This window comes from Pavona decussata, unplaced genomic scaffold (assembly GCF_977016875.1).
Source record: "Pavona decussata unplaced genomic scaffold, jaPavDecu1.1 SCAFFOLD_133, whole genome shotgun sequence".
NCBI classification, from domain to species: domain Eukaryota; kingdom Metazoa; phylum Cnidaria; class Anthozoa; order Scleractinia; family Agariciidae; genus Pavona; species Pavona decussata.
Window position 1 is genome coordinate 3,481,662 of NW_028145546.1, and position 16,380 is coordinate 3,498,041.

Sequence of the window (16,380 nt, forward strand, 5' to 3'; positions counted from 1 at the left end):
TGTTTTGTTTCTAGCCGGATCGACGCATATGTGTCATCCAACATGCCTCAAAATGCCTAACCTTAATACAAACAATTCTGCCGATTGAAAAAAGAAATTGTGTGGGAAATGGCAAAACAAAAAACTCTGTCCAATATGAAGTACGTTTTTTCACAGTAACGTGCATTTCTGGTCAAAAGTGGACGAAACTCACAAGTCTGTCATACATTACCTTGTTGTTATTCAGTGAGATATTTTGCGGCTTTTCATTGACGTTATTAATGCTGACCACAAACGAGCTTGTCACTGAGTAAGGTGGAAAACCGCTGTCTGTACTGTTCACAGTCACTGTGTAGTTGGCGTACTGTTCGTAATCGAGTCCAGACTTCTGAAGAGTAACCCGGCCGGAAGGCGATTCAACCATGAATAGGTTAAGAAGACCAGCGGAACTACAGAGAGAAAGCAAAAGTTAATTGTAAAATTATAAATGCTAAAAAAACCCCTTAAAATCGGTTATGATGGTTTTCTGATGGGACAACGAAGGTGTACACTTCTTGCACTAGGTTTCTTTCCGCGTGTCGTTCAGTCTCTCTCGATGATCAGTTAAAAAATACTTTAAACAGAGAATTTGACACAACTCATAACTGAAGGGATGGTAGGATAACTTTATTATTATGTAATAATAATAATAATAATAATAATAATAATAATAAAATCAATACTCGTTAGCTTGCTATGGTATGAATCCAATATAAAATTCCCTATTGCCATATCAGTTTGTCAAGACGCCAGCTCACGTTTCTTAGCAACCACGCTTAGAAAAGCACAAACAAAAACACCAACCCAAACCCGTCAAGAAACAAAACGATAAACGAATATAACTTCATACCTCTGGGTATGATGTCCCTGTCCAACCACATCAGTTATCTTGTACTGGTGCGTCTGCCCGACATCCTGATCAGCGGTTGTCACAGTGCCTATGTACTCCCCGGACAGATTGTTTTCGCTTACACTAAGTGGTCCGCTAGCTGATATGCCCGTGGGCGGATCATTTCTGTCTTTGACGATCACCGTGAAATTCTTTGTCGTGCTAAGACCTACGAAAATTAACATTACACTATTATTCTTTCTTACCATCCTCAAATACTCAGGTACAGATTACCGCGGTGGACAAGGGTCAGGATTGCGCGCACTTTTTCTGATCTTCCTGAGTGATTAATAGAATTTTTCTCCTCACTGCATCAATACATTATCTTACGTACTAAAAAATCAAACAGTGAACAACAATGTTTGAAAAACAGTTGGCCAAAGGAAAAAAGAGTTTCTAAAAACAAACGAGAATATCTCCATCTGCTCTTTTGGTAAAATGTTCTTGCTTTTCATCTTGCACTTTCTTCAGTTGTGAAGGCCGTTTACAAGGAAGAAGCTGTGGTGATTAGAGAGACACTGAGTTACTCGTCCGAGTTCATATCGCGCAGACGTTATTGTAGAATAGATCTGTAATAGGACCTTAACACCCAGAGCCTCAGCCTCTTATATAAAGCCTTGGAGTTAAAGGGGAAGTATTACGCAAATCTACTGTCATTTCATAACCCAAAAATGTTTGTCTGTCAGGTAGAAACAAAGAAATAATTGTCAAGTTTGTTATAAATTTTCACCCCAGTGCAATAAAACTGTCGATTAGTGCCTCTGGCCAGAGACAGATTAGGTCGGTATGGATTGAAACTTGAAAAATGCTAGGCTAATGTTTTTCAAGTTCTTGCATTTTTGTTTCTAAAAAGTGCTTGAACAGATCACGAGTTGTTCCTTTCAAGAATTAAGTTGACTTCTTTCCTCTCGTCATTCTTGAATTATTTGGCAGCTGATTGAAGGTCTTATTTCACCATTTTTAACAAAACACACCAAAAACCCCATGACACTTCCCCTTTAACCTCTTCCCGAGATGTAGTTTTAGAACGCCTCTTGGGGGACCTTTGGAACACTCCGGTTCAAATAGCCAATCAAAGATGAGTAGTGACAATTAAATCGTGATACGTACGTCATTCCTTTACGCGGGAAAAGCAGTTCTAAAAATAAATCTACTCGGGAAAGGGTTGACTCAAGGAATTAATACAGACAGAGGCTCCTAGTCGTCGGCTCCTGATTTATGGTCACCTTTGTTATCCGTAGATTTTATAGTCAGCCGCCAAGTATTCTTGGTTTCGTAATCCAAGCTTCTTGTCGTGTTTAGAGCGCCATTGTCAATTACGAAAGGAATGCTCCCAGGGGGACCCACAATATCATAGGTAAATGTCTGCACCACAGTCTTCTCATTATCCGGGTCAGCAGTATCCAGGACTCCCACAGTGACAATCCCAGCATTCTCAGCGACCTCGTTAATAGATAGCGTAATATCATAGGGCTTCTCATTGACATCAACGACATTGATCCGAACAGTCTTGTCTACTGACAAAGCCGGCTTTCCATTATCTCGACAACGCAGGTTCACATTGTAGCTCTTTGTCTTCTCATAGTTCAAATTCCCGGTTACAACAAGATAATTTGATGATGAGTTGACCTTAAAAGGCGCATTGACAGCATTAAGGACAACACAGGAGTGACTCTGCCAGGGTCCTCTAGGTCCCTTGTCATCAGGGTCTGATACTGAAATGTTACTGACCAGAGTGCCTTGAGGGCGGTTTTCTTGAACACTGCCTGAGGACAAAATGATGTCCGTCGGTCGCTCGTTAACGTCACGAACCTAAATAAGGGAAGAATTGTGAGATGACTGAAACAAAATAAGAAAGCCAGTCACCGTTTAGTCACCAGATCTAACAAACTATAAACGACAGGCGACCGAAAACAAAATGGATTGAAAAGAAGACTTGTGCTGGCGCCCTGTCGGATTTGAACTCCGCCCTTCATGTATGGAAGGATGTCACGTACACTGTCGCATATCCACTACAATAGCCAGGTAAAAGTGACAGGGGGAAGGAAAGGAAGAAACTATTCAGAGTTCGTGTCAACTTAGGGTTGCAATGACGCGACCCAAACAAAAAAAAGTCGCACCACTTTCCCAATCAGTAAGAAGTAACACAACACCAATAGGGTCTTGAAGCAACTATTTTCCCGCGCAAAGCACTCGTTACATTTATTTGCTTTACAATTGGTTCATTGGGATGTTCGCGTTTACTCTGATTGGCCGGAATGACTACTTTGATTTGGTTCAAATTTTTCTCTAGGAGGAAAACAAACATACCTGAATAGTAAACGTTTTATCAACGCTCAGCCTTGGACTTCCATTATCCCGGCTTCTCACCGCTATAGAGTATGTCGACTTCCGTTCGTAATCCAAGTTTGCGAAAAGTGAGGTATAAATCTTGTTTCCACGGAGCCTAAACTTCCAACCGCCGTTATTTATTAAGCTGTAGCTATGCGTCTGGCGGGTGTCTTCATCAATAGTCGCCAAATCACCAACAAAACCGTTATTAACGTTCTCGTCGATAAAAGCAGTATCGCCTCCAGCTAAGGTTATATTGCTTGGCCGGTCATTAATATCGAGTATCATAACCTTAAACGGCTGGACGTGGAATAAGCTGCTATTATCAGTCACGCGAACCAAGATATCTTCAGTGGAGCTTGCTTCATAGTCGAGGTCACCGCTGACCTTAAACAGCGTCGTACACTTCGTTTTAACGCCTGGGATGTTGGTAATGTTGTAACACGTGACTTGTGAGCCCACGGTGAATTTTCCGCCGGCGTCATCATCTAAAGTGAATGTCAAGCTTTGAACCTCGTCATGGTCGTAGGCTTGAAGTGTCCCTACAGTTGTGTCCGTTTTGGAGTTCTCATTTACTTTTGGTTGGTTATCGGCGAAAGACTGCTGCCCCGATGATGACGTTATGGAAATGTTTATGGGAGCTTCATTGATATTTTCCACGACAACTACAAATGTCTTGTTAACCTGTAAAAAAAATATATGACTTAGCTTAAGATTATGTAATTTCACCTCACGACTATGAAATGATCTTCATGCAAGCATGCGTAGAAAACAACAAATGTGCTGAGAAATTGAAGGATGGGCGAACGAAACCTGTGAAACCTCTCGTTAACAAGAAAATAACAAAAAGTTGTGAAATCGAAAGAGAAAGCGGAGGGGGAGGGGGGATGAGGAAGGGACTTCGAAAATTCGGCTTTGATAAATACGGGTGTGTCAAAGTTTCGCAAAACAGGCGTCAGAAACAAATGAGGAGGAGAGGAGTTGTGGTTCTTTTATATCGCCTTTGACAGTTGTTTAACGCAGTCAAAGACATTAAACCATTTGATGCGCATTTAAGATACCTCTGGATTCCTCTGTACTAATCAAAGAAGAAGAAGAATCTTTATTGATTTATACCGCTCAGGGTAGCCCCTTCAGATGCAAAAAGCTGTCTGTTATCAATGGGAGCCCTGAACACAACAATGTACTAAACCTATAGTATACATATGCATTACACTAATACTGATAATAATATATCAAGAAAGTTCGTTAAAAAGAGTGCAACCATAGTAATAGAAAGATCGTTTTGCGATCTCAGTCCTCACTGTAGGCGGATGTAAAAGGTTGCTTTGTCTAGTGGCGCGCGCATGGATTGTATTATTACGTTTAAAATTTAACATTTGACCGCACCTTTGCCCGACATTGGTAACAATCATTGGCGTGCTATCTTTGATTAAAAACAAAGACAGTTTATGCCAACTTTAACAAACCGATAAATATCAAAAGTGAGTGGTAAGGTGAATGGTTCCGAAAGGTGAGGTAGGGAAGAGAATTACGTTCTCAAGACTTCCGAAAAGAGCGAGAAGAGGATTGTCGCTCCTATTAGGCTTTGTACATCATGATCGCTCTTATGTCACTCCTACCCCTTCATTCAGGTCTAGGTGGCTAAAAAGCTAATATATGAAAGGCAGACCTTCCGCTGTTGTACCGACTAAAGTACAGAGTACTAAGACAAAAAGGAACAAGGCTTCATGTAGAACTGTTTTCTTAACGTACCTCTAAAGGCGGCTTTCCGTTATCCCTCACCATAGCAACGACCTTGTGAGTCTTGCTAGTCTCGTAATCTGTTCCTTTTGCTTTGATTAAATAACCCGAGGAGTCAACCGCGAACCTCCCTCCATCACTGTTCACCAAAGAAAACTGTAGCGTTTGTGATGTGTCCTCGTCTGTTGCGGAAAACCGACCGATTCTTGTTCCGATTGTCGCATTTTCTTTTACCGTATGACCAGACAGTTTAAAATCACGTGGTCGGTCATTGACGTCAATCAATGTAATTGACAGGCTTGCTTCGCTGCTCTGAGGGGGGTTCCCATTGTCTGTAGCACGCACGCGCAGTGTGTAGTGCTGCTGTTTTTCGTAGTTGAACTTGCAGAAGTCTCCACCATTTTTAAGGCAGTCATCGTTTGGCAAAGCAACATTGAGCTGATTTCCATCCAGCTTAAATCTCCCTCCAGCTCCGTCGGCTAGTGTATAAACATGGATTTGTCCCTGGTCTGGATCTTGCGAGGAGATATTTCCGATCACTGTGTCTTGTGGGGGATTTTCATTGACAAAGGTATTCGACAAAGTTATGTTAAATGGCTTTTCATTAACATCTGCAAAGGAAAGTAAAAACAAACAGACTTAGGAGCAAGAATCAAACTTCGCTGTTTCCAGCTGAAAAAAAAAAATCCTTACAAGAGCTTGCTTACATTCTTCCTTGAGAAGTTTTGCGTATTTCAACAATCATTCGACTGTTCCCGGATTCTGTGTTTTCGTGCAAAAGAGTAGATCGCATGATTGCAGCATTACAAGCACGAACGCGAGGGCAGCGCGTCAAAATTGTTTTTCACAATAACTGTCTTTTTTTATCGCGCGCTCATTGCCGGCTATTAAATTTTTGTCGGCAATGCGAGTTCAGACAACTGTCAACTGGAAAATACGAAACTTTCAAAAATTCCAATCGTCCAATATTGTTAAGAATTTTAGTCTACCAGCACCTAATTCTCCGAATTATTACGAAGGGTTTTGGAATCTTAAGCTTAACTTTCGCAGTTTCCCGCATTCTGTTCCATTAACTCGCGTTTAAACCAAATTGTTCTCCTTGTGTTTTGTAAACGTCATTACATTGTCAAAGTCTGCTGTGAACTTTAACCAGATCATGACGTAATTTATCATCAGCAAGAGGACAGTCGCGTTAAAACTGATGCTAATTTGTTAAATAGAGAAGAATAGGACGACAACAAAGAGTGTTCGCAATCCTGAACTGATCAGTATCGGCAGCCTTCATATTTTTTTCTGTCCATAATTAACTTACCGACAACGGATATCTGGAAAGTCTTCACAAAACTGAGCGGAGGGTCACCGCTGTCCATCGACCTGACCGTGATGTTCCAGGAGGACTGGGCCTCATAGTTCAAGCTTCTTGTTGAATTCAGTGCGTTGCTGTCGATTATAAATGGCAGACGAGCGGTGTTCCCCATGAGGGTGTACGTAAAGGACTGCCTGTCGTTCGGTTGATTGGTATTATCCGGGTCAGCGGTGGAGAAGAAGCCTAAAAATCACAAAAGGAAAGTAGTTTGAGTCACAGTAATGCCAGCTGCCTTAATTTACCACTGAGCTGTTTTTAGTCTCGTGGCAAGTAAGGTTATTTTTATTTGCTTCGCGTGAGACATATGTCTTACATACTGCTGCGGTAACACTTCATTATTTCATTCAAATAGACAAGCCTTCTTCCTTACCTATTAGCGATGGAAGTTGATTCTCAGCTACAACGCTGCTTGACAAAGAAATGCCCGTGGGAGCCTCATTCACATCTTCAACTGTAACGGAGAGAATTTTCACCAGATACAATGACGGAGAGCCGCTATCAGAGCACTTCACCTGAACACGAATTACCGAAGCTTGCTCGTAGTCTAAACTTGCGCTCCCCACGGTAAGAGTGTTGGATTGAATCGTAAATTTCCCAATCTGGTTTCCAGTAACCTGGCAGGTGTGAGTTTGCCACGCACCACGTGACCCATAGTTGTCCGGGTCACTGATATTGAGCTGACCGATCCAGGTCCCTGGAGAACTGTTCTCGGTGATGCTCGTGGGCGCAAGAGTTATGTTTACTGGGGCTTCGTTTACATCAAGGACGCTGATCTGGAAGTCCTGCGTCACACCGAGAGAGGGTGATCCACTATCGTTGCTTTGTATTCTGACTGAAAACCGATTTTGAACTTCGTAATCCAGATTAGCGGAAGAAGACACATAAAGCTTGTCATTTTGAATCACAAATCGACCACCGGCGTTATCCAAAAGCTTGTACGTATGCGTCTGCGCAACATCTTGGTCACTAGTCACCAGTTGTCCAATCAGTGCGCCGTTGGAATTTTCGTTCACAGACGCGGCGTTACTTCCACCCACAGTAATATTTTCAGGCGGATCGTTTTGATCGACGACGCTTATCTTCAGCTGTTGAGTCATGAAAAGACCTTTCTTATCAGTCACGCGTACCATAACGTAATACTCCTTAGAAGTTTCATAGTCCAGAACTCCATTCGATTGAAGATCTATTGTACATTTTGAGTTTATCCCAGGGATATTGGTGATCGTCTGGCAATTCGCAGAACTTCCCAACTTGAATTTTCCGCCAGCATCGTCGTCGAGTCTAAAAGTTAACGACTGAACAGCGTCATGATCCAGAGCCTCCAGCGTTCCGATCTTTGTTCCGATGGCAGAGTTTTCGCGAATCTGCGCATATCCGTCAGGGAATGACAGCTGTCCTCCTGCTGAGGTGACGTTGATGTTGATTGGTGCCTCGTTCACGTCCAATACTTCAATTGTGAAGGATTTCTCCATCTTAAAAGAAACAAGGAATGTGTCAAGGACGGTGCCTAATAATATCGAAGTATTTTTGTGCGGTTTATGACTATGCGGGAAAAGCAGATCTTAGGAAGGCCTATTGGAATTCAAAACTAAAATTGGGGGTAACCACGCATTTTTCAAAGATGATTAAGCAATAATATGTCTAAAAAACGCCAAAATATGAAGCAATGTATGGGATTTTTTCCTAAATTGAAGCTTAATTATCTCTGAAAAATGCATGGTTACCCCCAATTTTCTTCCGAGATACCAAAAGCGTTTGCAAAGTTCTGCTTTCTCCGCATAGTTTTAAACCGCGCAAAAATATTCCTGCATTAGCAGGCACCACCCATAGGAAACCCGAGTATCTCGAGATGCACAGAACGTATGCGCAGTAACAAAAGTAGGCACCGTCCTTAAGGGATAATGTTGTTGTTGATGATAATGATGATGATGATGATGATGATGATGATGATGATTACGGTGATCAATGTGTCTTACCTTCATGGAAGGGTTTCCGCTATCCTGCACCATCGTTCTTATGACATGAGTAGTTTGGGTTTCATAGTCGACATCTTTTGCTTTGTACAGTCTCCCCCTGGAATCAACCCTAAAGCGCCCGTTGTCGTCATTGGTCAGCGAATACGTCAATGATTGGCTTGTATCTTCGTCGCGTGCTGCAAAACTAACCGTACAAAAGAAAGATTACATCAGTAGCAATCACTTATTATTTCCCAGAGGTTACTGCACACAGAAATCCCGGCATGTAAGGACAAATCAGATTACATTTCCTGGGAAATGAGGAAACAATCAATGTTCTAAAAACCAAAACATCTTATTTGAAAATTAACGTCAAATAAGCCAATTAACAAGACTGTCACATGTCACTCACCTGCCAATCAGAGTATTACTAGTTGCATTTTCTTTTACTTTGTTATTAGACAGCTGCAAGTCACGTGGCCTGTCGTTGACGTCACGCAAATCAATCCTGAAGTCTTTCTCGAATGACAGCTGTGGTGTTCCATCGTCTGTTGTTTTCACTCGAATCACGTGACTGTTTTGCGTCTCGTAGTTCAAAAGACAAGAAGAACCTCCTTGGCTCAAACACTGATTGTTGGAAATGGCAACCTATAAAAAGGAATTAAATTGTTAACGCTGGGACTATTATGAACTTCTGTTAATAGTTCAAACTTAACGATCAGGCATAAGTAGATGACTGCGATTTTATGTTTGCTGCTCCGAGACTCTGGAACATGCTGCCGTTAGACGCTGGGAATTCGTACACTCTGATTACCTTTAAATTAATATTTTTTACTAGATTTCCTTTTCTGCGTGACTGGTCATTTTTATAGCCCCTCCCGCCCGCCAACCCAAGACGCAAGCTAACATTTTTATGAAAGTCTGTGCGTTACACATTTATATGCATGTTATATTATTAAAACAGCGAAGGTCGAGCATTAAATTTTCGCCAGAATATAATCTGCCCATTGGCTATTTTTGAAGTTTGTATTTTGAGGGAGCAAATTGAAACAAATGGGAACAGTTTCAACGTGTCAATAATTTTACCTTAATTTTGTTCCCATCTACTTTAAATCTTCCAGCGGCGCTGCTCATCAGTTGGAACGTATGGTTTTGTGACTTATCTTGATCCAGCGCTGTTAATGTCCCGATCAACGTGTCCTTGTCGCTGTTTTCATCCACAACAGAACTTGAGAGCTAAAACAACAGAAAGAAAATATCTCCTTGTCACACCAGGACACTGCATAACTTAAGCATCACATGGCTTCCTTTTAAAGCATAGGCGTATATGTAAAGTTTCTTTATTTGCCCGTGTGTTAGAGATAGAGAAAAGTCTTTAACGTTTCGTAATCTCAAGAAAAACTTCAATTTTCCAGTAAGTGTTAGTTTCCTTTTTTTTCAGAACCGAGTCTTCTTTCCTAATAACTTCATACAAGGCTTATATAACAAATTTGTGTGTCGTATTTCACGACAAAAGGCTGCGTACAACACGATGCTTAAACTCTTTCTCAATAATACACATCTTCATAAACACGCCGTTCTTTTCTCAAAAGCGCAGTTGGAAAATTCTCAGCATAAAAAGAACAACATTCTCACCACAATTGCACTTGGAGCGTCATTTACGTCAATAACTTGAATAGTGAAGGTCTCAGTCCTGGACAGAGGAGGGTTCCCATCATCCTTTGCCTTCACACGGATAACCCATTGAGCATTGTTCTCAAAATCCAGGACTCTTTTGGTAACAAGTGTGCTATTTTGTATTTCGAATGGTTGGCTTGGATCAGAGGACGAAATAGAGAATGAAAATGTTTGAACCTGGCTTTTAGCATTGTCTGGATCAGTAACATTGATCCGTGCCACTATGGAGCCACTTTTTTTGTTTTCCTGAACTTGATTATTTGTAAGAATAATTCCTGTCGGCGCCTCGTTCAAGTCCTGGACCAGAATCACAAACGAGTTTTCCACCGTAAGGCCACCTGGATCGCGACACAGAACTTTCACACTAAACGAGCTCGCATCTTCATAATTAACGCCTGTGCTACCAACGGTCAGTTGATTGTTGCTTAAAGCTACCCTCCCATTGGCTGAATCGGTTAAACTGCACACGTGACTTTGCTGTCTGTCAGGGTCGCTGACAGTTAACTGACCAATCACCGTTCCGGTGGGTTTATTTTCTTGAACGTTGCTATTGGACAGCGTTATATTGGTTGGTTTCTCGTTAATGTCTTGTAGGTCAATAACTAACGCTATCTGCACGGACTGAGGTGGATTACCATTGTCGGTCGAATTCACTGTGATTTGGTAACTCTTAGACGACTCGTAATCGAGATTAGCGCTTCTAGAAGCGAACAACTTATCTCCTCTTATTTCGAAATTTCCTCCGGGATTACTGATCAAGGTGTAAGAGAAACTTTGTCCCTGATCCTCATCTTCTGTTATGAGACTGTCGATTTGAACATCTTTACTGTTCTCAGGAATCAAAGCAGTCATACTTCCATCTAGCGTGACATTTGTGGGCGGGTCATTCATGTCAATCACTGTGACGTTAAACAGATCCGTGAGAAAAAGCCCTTTGTCATCTGTCACGCGCACAATGATATTTAAGCTTGACGCATCCTCGTAGTTGATATCGCCGCTGACCAATAGGCCTGTACTACAACGTGTTCCGGTTGACGTGTTTTGGCAAGAGGTGTTTGCTTCAAGAGAAAATTTACCAGCTGCATCATCGTCTAGTTTAAAAGTTAATATCTGTACAGCATCAGAGTCCGCGGCCGATAAAGTACCCACGCGAGTTCCAGGCTTCGAATTCTCTGGCACGCTCTTTGAAGAGAGAGTGATGGCGACTGGAGGCTCGTTGACATCCAGCACGATAATGGAAAAGTTCTTAGTCATCTGAAAAATAGATTGAAAAACAACTACCTTTTAATTTCATTTTTATGGACAGTGTCATTGGAAGGCCCACTTCCCCAAATGGCTTTGATTTTCATTACAAGAGTTTCAGTTTTTTCCAGTTAATTGTCTAGTACAAATAAAATATAATCTGCAACTTCACTTTTACTGTACAGGCAAACAAAAAAATATTCTAGAATTTCAAAAGTAGATGATTGGAACTATGCGCGTATTTTGCACTTCGCAAGCAATGCGTATGGCGCGACAGCTTCCGTTAAAAAATTCGGCTTTGCTGTATCCTTAGGCATCCTGTGCACTTACCGATAAAGATGGATTTCCATCATCAGTCACTTTGGCCACAATGTAGTGCACTTTACTTGTTTCGTAATCTGTTGACTTTGCTTTGTAAAGAACACCCTTACTGTCTAAAGAAAATCTGCCAGAATCGTCATCAACCAATGAAAAATTCAGCTTTTGACCTTTGTCCTCGTCACTGGCAGAAAGATTGCCGATGTTGAAGTTAATTGAGGCGTTTTCTACCACCTTATAATTGGACAATTGCAGGCCACGTGGTTGATCGTTGATATCATTTAAAGTGATGTTAAATGACGCCTCAACAGTTTGTGGTGGAGAGCCGCTGTCAGTGCTGCGGACTCTTATGGTATAAGACGATGCACTTTCGTAGTTAAGCAGGCATTGAGAACCACCATTCAACAAACAATTTCTGTTGGATTTTGCCACCTACAAGAAAAAGAAAAAAGAGAAAGAGAAATCGTTGGATTAACTCTTTACTAAGCCACATCAAATGATCCTTGTTACGGCAACATTTGAGTCTTGTGGATGCAATTCTAAACCACGACGACCGTGCATTTAACGTTGACGGTGCACCTCTCAATGGCAAGGTTATGTCCTACCAGCCTGATTTGGAATGGTACAAAAAATTGACTACTTTTGAAAGTATCTACTCTAGATTGACAAGGCAACGTTCGGATTTTCAAACTCGGATCCATTGAAGAGGGTGAGTTAATCTTAGAATGCGCTTATGAAGTCATTTACCTGGACAGTATTTCCTTGAATTTTAAATCTCCCACCAGCGCCATCAAGCAGTGTGTAACTGTATGTCTGTCCTTTATCCGGGTCAGCGGTACTGAGCATGCCCACTACGGTGTCCACGTCACTATTCTCATCAACTGAGTTGCTTGACAACTGCAATAGAAAACAAAGGAATAAACATACGCAACTGGGTGGATCGCTGCTTCCTCTTCCTCCTCCACACAGGGTAGGGGTGGGGGTGGAGATTTCCAAAACTGCAGAGTGAGATCTGAGTAGGAGATAAGAAAACTGGTAAAGAGGGCAGGAGCGGGAATTAAAAAGCCATCAGTGAGAAGGTGTTCTATCATTCGTACTGAGTGGCTTTCCATCCAGGATCGAAAGTAATTGAACGTTTGCTTTGGTTTTGCTTTACCACCCTCTGTATTACTATAACTGGTTTAGAAAAGCTCGCGCTACTTGCATTGTATTTCTTAATCAGTGTGCGCGCAATAACTTTTCTGTAATTGAAAGAATGCTATTTGCTTGTTTTAGCAAAGAGTTCTGATTGGTTAAAGAAGAAGAAGAAGAAGAAGAAGAAGAAGAAGAAGAAGAAGAAGAAGAAGAAGAAGAAGAAGAAGAGGAAGAAGAAGAAGAACAAGAACAAGAAGAACAACAAGAACAAGAAGAACAAGAAGAACAAGAACAAGAAGAACAAGAAGAAGAAGAAGAAAAAGAAGAAGAAGAAGAAGAACAACAACAACAACCAGAACAAGAACAAGAACAAGAACAAGAAGAACAAGAAGAAGGAGGAGGAGGAGGAGGAGGAGGAGGAGCAGAAGAACAACAACAACAACAGCAGCAAGAATGGTCTTATTACTTTTTACTGTTGGTCGACCTAACTGGTGTATTTGATACCATTGACCATTCTGTTTTAGTCAGAAGATTGCAATTTTGGTTCAACGGATCGGGCTGTTTTTAACTGTTTGGGATATAAAGATTGACTGAGGTACGACGTAGGATCTGATAAACTCTAACTTTGATTATTATGTCACTACAGTTTCTGTGTTTTAATTTGGGGAATACACCCTATCTGGCATGGTCTCGTGGCTGTTTAGTTACCTGGATTGCTGTAGGCTTTTCGTTGACGTCCGTGACAACGATGGTAAATGTTTTCTCAAGCTTCATTGGTGGACTGCCGTTGTCTGTACTCCTTATAACAAGTGAGAATCTAGGGCGTAACAAAAAATAAAACTGATGAGAAATTCATGCTCAAAACCAACCATTAATTGCAGAGATTAGATAGCCAAAAACACAACCACACAAAAGAGACACAGAATTCCCACAACACGGCAACAGGCAGGAATTAAAGATCAATTCGAAAAAGGACAATCGGAAGAAATTTTTCTGAAAGGATTGACCCGTTCAGTCCTTTGTTCCAGTACGAAAAGCGGAAGAAGTGAAGACATCACCATTCACTGTTGACACGACTACACCATGAACAGGCCGCAAGTCAGGTTGAAGAATTTTTACTACCCTTGCTATTCAAAGCATTTTAACGCAGTCTGCTCTATGCATTGAACTTACTGCTCTTCCTGCAGATTTTATTTACTGCCAAGTAACACAGCTCATCACTCACTTGTTCGGAGATGACTCATAATCGAAGGAAGTCAGTGTAGACAGATTCGCTCCCCGCAGCTCAAATTTGCCACTACCCCCGCTTACAATAATGTACGTGTGCTGGTCTTGAGAATTAGGATCCACGGAGGTGAATGTCCCAACTTTAGTGCCACGTGGTCTGTTTTCTGGAACACTGGCTGAGCCGGACAGAACAATCTGGAAAAGAGATATCTTGCATGGTCAGTCAGAATACCGCTTAGTTTTTACAACGAGAAAAACAAACAAACAGCAATGACCCGATCTCATAAAACTGAGGAGCATTCGCCAATTCAAGAAAAAGAAAAAGTAGGATGCTATCGCAGGCTATCTTCTAACCTGTGATGGCGGATCATTGTTCCTTCGACAGTATGACGAAGCGTACGAAGACCATTGCCCTGACGTTTGACACGTGACAGTGGACGCTCCTGTTATGGAATAATCTTTAGGGCATCCCAGCGAACACGTGACAGGGTAGGTGGTCTTTCCTCCTGGGCACGTGACGACGGCGTGCTTACACGTGCTGCCCAGTGAAGTACCTGTAAAAATATTAGCAGAGAAATAATGAAGTTCGAGTCATATTTAGCATTTTCTTTTAATCGAATCTCATGAACAAATAAACCTCAGAAAACAAAATAACGAACTAAAAACAAGCTTTTTACGATCAAGCGTTTTGAGCTTCAAGAGAAAACTTGCGAAGAACTCTAGTTTTCAAAGTACGGAATTCGTGTGAAGAGGAAGCAATTTCTAGAAGAGGGGGGTGAATAGGGGTATAGAAATCCGCCGATCCGCTAAAATTAATGGCTGAATCCGTCGATCCGCTCAAAAAATCAACTAAATCCGAATCTGCAAATGGTTTGCCGCGTTAGATGATACGTGAGGTACAAAGCGACTTCAGTTGTTGGAGTTGCCTTGCGTGATATTGTGTTTTAGCGTTGAGGATGACTATCAACGAAATATTTATGTAACCAACGTCTGTATCGAAACAAAATCTTGCAGATACGAGAAAAAAGAGCAAACTTGAACTTCCTAACAATGATCCTATGATCCGCTGTGATCATAGGATCCGCAGATCCGTTAAAATTTCGCTCTGAATACAGAATCCGGGGTAAAATATTTACCAAATCCGCCGATCCGTAGACCTATTCACCCCCCTCCTAGAAGGCCAAGTTCTCACAGAATATATCGCAGCCACCCAGTCAGTAGGATGGTGTTATGAGTTTTTCATGATTGCTTTTGCTCGATTATATTTAAAGAATGTGTGGTAACATTTTATTTTCTTTAGCATTCCAATAGCCCTTGCGGAGATCTTCTTTTCCCTCAGAGTCGAAAGCCGCGCAAAAATACCTGTGTATTAGGCACCAGCGTCCTTAAATTCAAGAAGAAGAAGTTCGACAGTTGCTTTTTACGTCGAACTTCACCTGTGCCGAATCGATGTTATGTTTTACGCACAATTTTACATTTTTCCTAAATGTCATGCGCGAATCGGAAGAAACAAAATGGCGGAATCCGGAGGGATGCGATGTGCAGCCCTTGTTTTGCTCCCTCTAAATACACATGTTTAAAATGCGATATTCCATTTTGCATGAAGTGCTCGGATTTTGAAACTGACAACGAGGATGCTCTAGGATATGATGCACTTGCATAACGAGTCTTCTTCTGTTGACACGAATGAGCTGAGAAATGTATAAACCTAGAGAAGGTGAAAAGCTTCCGGAAGGAAGAGAAGGTGAAAATGGCATCCGCTATTTGTGTAAGAGCGCGGGAAAAGCCTCGAAATGAAGACGGGGACTGGGAACGAATCTTTACAGAAAAATGAGCGTTCTAAATCAAATGTTGAATTTAATAATTTGAGTCGACCCAAATGGGTATAAATTCGGCACGTGTGCAATGCCGTCGCTTAAGCAGGGCCTGAAAGGGAAATCGCTGAGAAGGAGAAACAGCAAGAATCCTCATTTAATTGAGTCAAAGGAATACCGCTATTTATTATTTCTCTCAGTTAGTAAGCGCGGTGTGATTGGTCCATTTTGCAGGCCGTATTACACTGCTAAATTTGAAAGTATTCTTTACCTTGCTCCCGATTAACCTCAGAGATATAAAGAAAATCAACGGGGAAAAACTCAGTCCGTAACTTTGAGAAAACGAGGTTAGTAAGAGGTATATGGTTATCTTTAGTTGTTTTTATCTAATACTAACCTGGTGCACAGAATGTTGGGTTTGGCATTTTGCAATCTTTAGCATTGCAATTCTTGTTGTTTGGGGCCAAATTATAGCCAGCATTACACGAGCAAGCGCCATTCGAGCATTTGTGTTCGCAGCCATTGTTTGCCGTTCCACATTGGGTATTTTCCTTGAAAAAAAAAATTGAGCAAGTGTAATTCGTATCACGTTGTATGAGCAGTAGATACAAGCTTAACTACGCCTCCAAAATATCATTTTCGTAAGGGGTTTGGAGGGTAATTAAA

The 16,380-nt window shown here is 41.5% G+C and overlaps 1 protein-coding gene across 8 annotated transcripts in view; it reads right to left on the reverse strand.

Moving 5' to 3' along the window:
- Positions 1–16,380, reverse strand: part of LOC146468287 (protocadherin Fat 4-like) — a 74,519-nt gene that overhangs the window by 8,699 nt on the left and 49,440 nt on the right. For 6 of the 8 annotated variants that reach the window (XM_085125018.1, XM_085125017.1, XM_085125019.1 and 3 more), the window contains exons 7-23: positions 16,112–16,265; positions 14,255–14,454; positions 13,899–14,095; positions 13,382–13,490; positions 12,287–12,436; positions 11,552–11,971; positions 9,938–11,233; positions 9,389–9,538; positions 8,715–8,950; positions 8,324–8,507; positions 6,718–7,819; positions 6,294–6,530; positions 4,994–5,592; positions 3,218–3,922; positions 2,134–2,719; positions 869–1,076; positions 212–431 (exon numbers count right to left, since the gene is read on the reverse strand). In XM_085125018.1, the coding sequence (XP_084981144.1) occupies positions 212–431; positions 869–1,076; positions 2,134–2,719; positions 3,218–3,922; positions 4,994–5,592; positions 6,294–6,530; positions 6,718–7,819; positions 8,324–8,507; positions 8,715–8,950; positions 9,389–9,538; positions 9,938–11,233; positions 11,552–11,971; positions 12,287–12,436; positions 13,382–13,490; positions 13,899–14,095; positions 14,255–14,454; positions 16,112–16,265 (6,753 nt within the window). The remainder of the gene's footprint in view (positions 1–211; positions 432–868; positions 1,077–2,133; positions 2,720–3,217; positions 3,923–4,993; positions 5,593–6,293; positions 6,531–6,717; positions 7,820–8,323; positions 8,508–8,714; positions 8,951–9,388; positions 9,539–9,937; positions 11,234–11,551; positions 11,972–12,286; positions 12,437–13,381; positions 13,491–13,898; positions 14,096–14,254; positions 14,455–16,111; positions 16,266–16,380) is intronic. The other 2 variants (XM_085125014.1, XM_085125016.1) reach the window with 1 other exon arrangement.